At 51.9% G+C, this 6,874-nt stretch overlaps 1 protein-coding gene across 1 annotated transcript in view; it reads right to left on the bottom strand.

The window, feature by feature from the left end:
* Positions 1-732: 732 nt before the first annotated feature.
* The window catches only part of Ruvbl1 (RuvB like AAA ATPase 1), a 36,750-nt gene continuing 30,608 nt past the window's right edge, over positions 733-6,874 (bottom strand). Inside the window, exons 9-11 of the mRNA XM_004646098.2 lie at positions 5,458-5,560; positions 1,727-1,818; positions 733-1,012 (exon numbers count right to left, since the gene is read on the bottom strand). Of these exons, the coding sequence (XP_004646155.1) occupies positions 853-1,012; positions 1,727-1,818; positions 5,458-5,560 (355 nt within the window). The 3' untranslated portion in view covers positions 733-852. The remainder of the gene's footprint in view (positions 1,013-1,726; positions 1,819-5,457; positions 5,561-6,874) is intronic.

The raw sequence follows: 6,874 nt of genomic DNA, 5'->3' as shown, positions 1-6,874 counted from the left end.
GTGGCATACAGCATAGGGTGGAGGGACAAGGAACCCTGACCAACACAACCCTAGCTCGGCAGTTAAGGTGACCACCAATGATGCACATGCCTGCCCCAAGACTTGAGGAGAATGACTGCTTCCATCTGGTCCTCGCCAAACCTACATTCCCAGGCCTGTGAGGAGAAAAGCATCAGACAAACCCCATCTAAGGAAAAATAAGGAAAACCTGACAAACTGGCATTGCCAGGAGGAATACTGAAGATAAAATGACCAGGCATCCTTGGTGGGAAAGGACAGAACCCAATGTGACCAATGTACCACCCACTCAGATGTCAGTGACAAAGTTAGCTGCGGGGCTCACCAGACTCCCCACACCATGTCCACAATAATCCCGTGAGTCTATACTGCTCTGAAATGTAAAGCATCTGGTGCTGGCTGTTGGCAGCATTGGGAATGGAACTCAAGGCCTCAAACATGCTACAAAAGTTTATTTTTTAAAAAACTTAAAGGATGGGGCCAGGGAGATGGCTCAGTAGAATAAGCGCTTCCCTGGCAAGCGCAGGGCCTGAGTTCAATCCCCAGTTCCGCAAAAAAAAAAAAAAAAAAAAAAAAACTTAAAGGAGGACCACACACTTGTAATCCCAGCACTTAGGAGGCTGAGGCAAGAGGATCACCATGAGTTTAAGGCCTGGACTACAAAGCAGCCTGTGAGGGCCTCAAAAAAAAAAAAAACTTGGAGAGAGGTATCACAAAAATAACCTGTAAGATTTTATTAGCAAACACAAACAACAAAGAGTTCCTCAAAGCAACCACAGGAGAAATAATGATAACAAAATAAGCCTTCAGCACACGACAGTGTTGCAGACCATGTCACTTCATGTACTTGTCCTGCTGGTCCGCCAGGATCTTGGCTGAGGACTTTGCATCATAGAAGAGCTCGCTGATCTCCTCCACGTGCTCCTTCTCGATGCCATCCTTCCCATTGATCTTGGCCAGCAGGTTGGCGGGGGTCAGCAGTTGCACCGAGTACCTGCAGGGAACAGGGCTGGTGAGCCTGGGCACCCCTTGGAACCCTCCATTTGCAGCAACACAGGCTCTGGGAGCTGAGCCCCATGCTAGGCTCAGCCACTCACTGGAGACACAGCAGGAAAGGAGAGCAGGATGCCATTTCTAAGCACTGCAGTCATGACCCATCTGAGAGGGGCCAGCGGCCACCAGAGCATCACACTTGCCACCCCCACATCCTCACCAAAGCCTCCAAGCTCTCCAGCAGAGAACATCACTGTTCACCAACAGGCTGCAGACTCAGTTGTGTACGGTGCGAGGCAGGTACCATCCAGGACAGCAGGAAATTCACTCAGACAGCTGGAAACGCTACCCACCCAGGCTGAGATTCAGTGATATCAAGAGGCACTCCTGTTTCCTCCTTGGGAGCAGAACTGACCGGAACACTGTGCCCAAGCTGCTGCCTTTGAGCCACAAGAACCAGTGCCTGTCTACCCACACTGTCCCTGCTCCTTGCCACCAGGCTCCCAGAAGACAGGCCTTGGGCTGGGGATACAGCTCCAGGCATAGCGCCTGCCTGGCAAGTGCAAGGTCCTCAGTTCGACTCCTGGTACCAAAAAAAAGACTGCAGAGGACAGACCCTGCTCACTGACTATGCAGCTCCCTCCTGGGCCCTGAACTCAACCCCAGCAGCAGGCAGAACAGTACAGCCCATGCCGGGGCACCAGTGCCCTCTCACCTCAGCGTGGTCTTGGTGCTGATCTCACCCAGGTGGTTTAGTGCCTCCTCACTGATGTTGATCCCCTCCGTCTGGGCTCGGATTTTAATTATCTTTTAGAGGAAAAGAAACAATTAGCATGGGTCCTCCCCAGGTATCTCACCTAGAACAAGTGTTTGGATTTGTGGAGTTGAGAGTGGAATATAGGACCTCATGAGTGCCAGGCCAGTGCTCTGGTATGGAACTCATCCCAGAATTACCAGGTGCCTAAAATGTTTATCTCACCCTTCCTCTCCTGCAGGGTGGGACGCTGGTGGCTGCACCCTTAGGAGCAGGTACCACCTTGAAGTCTACCTGGTAGCAGCACAGCTGGTGCGTGGTGCTTATCCAACTAAAGGGTGACCCCATGGCCCACCTGGCACTGGGGAGCTGGGATCTTTTCCCAGCCTGCCTGCTGCCCCCATAGCTGTAACCTTCCTCTCCAGCTGGGCATTACTGCCTAGGAGCAGCCAGGCAAGAAAGGGCATTTTTTATGTTGTTTGATAAATATGATGGTTAAATAAATCAAAAAAGTTACTTTTAAAGATTCCCCAGCCCGCACAACATCACCGGGAGATATCTAATCTATCAAGAGGCGGCTGTGGCGGGATCCTGGCAGGCGCTGGGTGGAGGCAGCATAGCTGCCGTCACTCGGTGGCGTGGGGTCTGCAGCACAGCCTCGCTGAGTGATAAGGGCCAGCAGGATAATGATGTTGTGTGTTGTGGAGCTGAGATAACTCGAGGACTTCGAGCCTCATATAATACAGGAATTTTTCACTCTGGCAGCTCCGTAAACAAGATATCAAGAAGCCCTTGTTTAAATTAAACCCATAAAAACAGCCATGAAGCCCAAGAACCGGGAAGGCGAGTCCTAGCTCTCCCTACCAGAAGAAAAAAGCCAAAGTGCTGACTGGGAGAGAAGAGTCCAGGTTCAGAAGGCCCTGATGGGAAGGGCTCGTTCTGGGTTCCCCAGGCAGCTGGATCCACAACCAACGCCACTATAACCTGAGGCACTGCCAGTAGATCCTTCACTTGGTTCACACACAGGCTCAGAGGATGAGCTCTGCCCAAGACGCCGTGATTCGCTCACACACTTCATAGCCACCACAGGGCCACAAAAGCCTCAGGCTGTCATACACACCTCCAGGGGCCCATGGGATCAAGCCCTGCCACACGGAGCTTGCATACCATGAGATTCCTGCTAAGGGCTCCTCCTCAGCTATGGGCTCCTTGAGTGACAACCAAACCCCAAGGCAGCTGAGTGAAGACAAAACTTAGGAGCCACTAATCAGAACCAGGGAAGGACAGTGGCCCCTAAACACCTGCTGTAGCCAAGGCTTCTTACTGACAAAGGTAAAGGAGGCTCAGCCCTGCAGAAACAGCATCCCTGGGGATGTCCTGATGCTCCCAGGACACACTGAGCCACAGCACCTGGCCAAGGACAGCACATTGGACCAAGTACCCCTGTCCACAGGCTCCAGGGACAGCAGGATGCTCTGCTCCTGTGCTCTCCTAACCTCTGTCTCAGATCATTCATTGCTCAGTTAACTGTTGGCACAGGGTGTAGGGGCAGTGGGACAGGGTAGGAGGGGTGACACAAGCACACAGGGCTGGGCTGAGGTGACCCCCCAAACTAGCAAACAGGACACTGACCCAGGTGGAGGTGGTGTGGGGCACAGGTCACCATCCTGGACACAGTGCTCAATATCCCAATATCTCAAGGCAGGCTGTGCCATGGCTCTGGGCTTGAATGGATGCAGCCATGTGAACTAGGATTGGGGGTCCCACTTCTGTCACTCACTGCATGGCCATGGGACCCCTGCTTTTTAGGCCTTGAGCCCTGGATATTCTAAAGCAATAACAAGGACTGTGTAGGGAAACATGATAAACCCAAAGCCACCAATATTTCCAACAGCAGCAGCAGTAGCAGGAAGAACGTTATTGCAGGCCACAAAACCCTGCAAAGTGGTGACATCTCAACAGTCACCAGATCTCTTGTTGAGCAGAAGAGGGCTACACTCAAGAGATACACCCAGTAGCCCAAGCCATTCAGAAAGTAGAGGGCCAGAGGGCACCTCATGGGTGCCTGGCCTGCTGCAGGTGCAGGGCTGCCTCCTGTGGAGCACCAAGGGCTCAGTGTCTCTGACAGTAGGTGCTCTGCAGTGTCCTAAAAATCTAAGTTCCCAGGGACAGCCCAGGACCCTCTGCTTCCACTTCTGCCACTGCTCAGTGGTCTCCTCAGCTCCACTTACCGCTGCCTAGCAGCAAGAGCTCCCACCCAGTAACAGGGCTGCAAGTCAATACCATCCCCTACCACGACACATGGTGACACTGTGAGCATGGGTCACACCCTCTAAGAGCAGACTGACAGTGCTGGGGCACACGTCACCAGTCCTTTCTGGCTTCTGTCATAAGAAGTGCCACAGGGTGCAGTCAGATAGGCCATGAGGGACCCCAGAAATGCCAAAGCCCCTACTCCCAAACTGCCAAGATAGCCATGCCACCTGGGGCACCTCCAGCAAGAAGGCCAGGTGACAGTGACTAAGAGCATGGGCTAAGGACAGATGGCCTGGACTTTTGCCTGTCACCTCCTAGTCACTGACCCTGAGCAAATCACTTAGCCTGAGCCTCAGTGACCTCATCTGTGAATGCAAATGTTTTGCCAGTCTCCCTGCCTGGGGACACCGAGGCTGTAAAGGACCGATGCAGTCAGGCCCGTCATGGCTCACCCCATGCCCAACAAGCCCATGCCAAAAAAAAAAAAAAAGCCCATGCCTCCCTAGGGTCCATGCACAGTGCACCAAGGACCACGCAGCATCAACAGCTGCAAGCACACCAGATACTATGGGGAGAGGCCCCGGGCAAAGATCAGCAGAACAAAGAGCTCCACACATGTTCTCCCGTGGGACACAGCCCAAGGCTGGGCCCTGGTTTGGCTGTGTGTCTCAGCTATAGGCCCCTTTCTGGGGCCCTGGTGATGCTGGGCACACAAGTCAAGCATAGGACTCCTGTGAGACACCCAGGACAGTACCCCATAGGACAGGCCCAATCTCATCCCTGTCACTGCCCACCCAGGCCCAACTCAAGCCACCTGTGTGCTTCTGCAGCATATACTATATGCCAGGCCCAGAGCCAGGTAGCCCAGTGTCCTACATGAGACTCTTTCTGCAAGGCCACAGACGTGTCTTGGGTGCTGCTCTGAGCTATGGGACACTGTTTCACCAAGGCTGCTGAGGACTTGGCAACAGCCCTCAGGGACTTGTACTTCAAAGCCACAGACCTTGCCCAGCCCAGACTTAAAGCCCCCCGAAAATGGGTAACATCCAGCATGGCAGACAGATGCTACTACGAGGAGGCAAGCAGTGGCCCCTCCAGGTTAGAGGCTGCATCCCACATCCCACGAGCCACCTGCGCCAGGCTCTGCTGGATAGAGGAGCAGTTGGCCATGTCCTCTGGGCAGAAAGGCATCACAGGTTCTGGCTAGGGCTGTACAGTCTAAGTCACTGCCTCCCTTCTCAGGGCTGGTGGCTTCCCCAGTGGCTGCCGTTGGGCTGTCTCAACATCCTTGTCCTCAAGCTCATCAGGAGGGACTATCAAGAGAGAGACCAGCCAAACCCCAGTTTTGTAACAGCTCAGCTATGTCTAGCTGGAGCAACCATTTTTCAGACAGACGAGCTAACCTGTGCAGGGGGCAAGAGGGTGTGGAGGCTCACCTGTTTCATCTCCTGTGGCGTGTACAGCATGGTCCGGATGATCATCACGCGATCCAGGAGGTCAAGAGGGATGCCGTGTGGAGAGGTGATATCCTCGGTGCCTCTGCAAGGACCACACACAGTCATGTCACTAAGCCTCTCCTACACAGGACACTGGACACCCAGTCTGGACACCCTGACCACAGGGCAGCTGGTTAGTGTCCTAAGAACCAGAGCCAGGCATGAAGAAATGGACATCTCTTAAGAAAACATCTCCATCCATTTAGGAACTATCAGGATCATGGGAAAGTTGACATGGAGTGTAAACACCCAAAGTCATCTTTGGAAATAATCACCTAAATACTTGCCAAGCTTTCATACATGCGTTCTCACAAATTAGATTAGCCATGCATAGTAATCTTGCTGAACATTGACCTAATGAAGCATCGAGTATCGTACTGAATCCAAACTGCTGAGCATCAGGTAGCTTCCACTGCTGTGGTTATGCTACCAGTGCACATAGCCAAGCACAGCTCCTTAGCCACTGTCTGTGGTCGTGCCAGACAGGACCCCAAAGATGCACATGAATGAACGGTCGCTGTCCTAGCCAACAAGGCCACAGCAGTGACCCAGCCTCTAAGCACTGCTCCAGCACTGAGTATCCCAATAAACACTGCGCCACTTAGTGTTTAGAAGAGAGGGAAGGTAAGGCTGCACCTGAATTTGTGACCAGAATTGTGGGGAGAATTAAGTTTGCGAACCAACGTATGTAGTTATGAACAGATGTTTGCTGACGTAAATGTCTGCACTCCTTGCATGGCGTTGATCCGCGGACCTGATACACCACAATTCCCTTTTCATCTCCTCTTTCCCTCATCCTCCTCCCTCTATCTCTGAATCCCTTCATATCTCAAGGAGAGCTATATCCCTAATTCCTATGATCTTTTACTTTGCTCTTTAATTTACTTATATGTTAGGTTTCTCATAGAAGAGAAATGATGCAATACTGAAGACTGATTTATTTCACTTGACACTATGGAGCACCCATCTGCCCACAAATGGATCAAGTTTGTCCTTCTTTCTGGCCAAGTAGTACTGTGTTGTATGTAATGACTTTTTTTATCCATTCATCTGCTGATGGACATACAGACTGGTTCCAATAGATTTGGTTATTAAGAATTTTGCTACTATAAATAGTGTTTCAGGGAGCCGGGGAGATGGCTCAGTGGAATAAGTGCTTCCCTGGCAAGTACAAAGGCCTGAGTTCAATCCCTGGTTCCACAAAAAAAAAAAAAATAGTGTTTCAGATCAGGTAGATAGTTCAGTGGCATAAGAACCTGCCTAATAGGGGCCTGGCCCTAGCTCAGTCCTTTAAGTGGCTGCTTCCACAAAGCTGTCAGCCTCAGGTTCCTGGAGTTCGAACCTCACAACTCTCTCG

This window comes from Octodon degus, unplaced genomic scaffold, assembly GCF_000260255.1.
Source record: "Octodon degus isolate 3935 unplaced genomic scaffold, OctDeg1.0 scaffold00254, whole genome shotgun sequence".
NCBI lineage: Eukaryota > Metazoa > Chordata > Mammalia > Rodentia > Octodontidae > Octodon > Octodon degus.
Note: the sequence above shows the minus strand (reverse complement) of the source record. Positions and strands in the feature narration are given on the sequence as shown.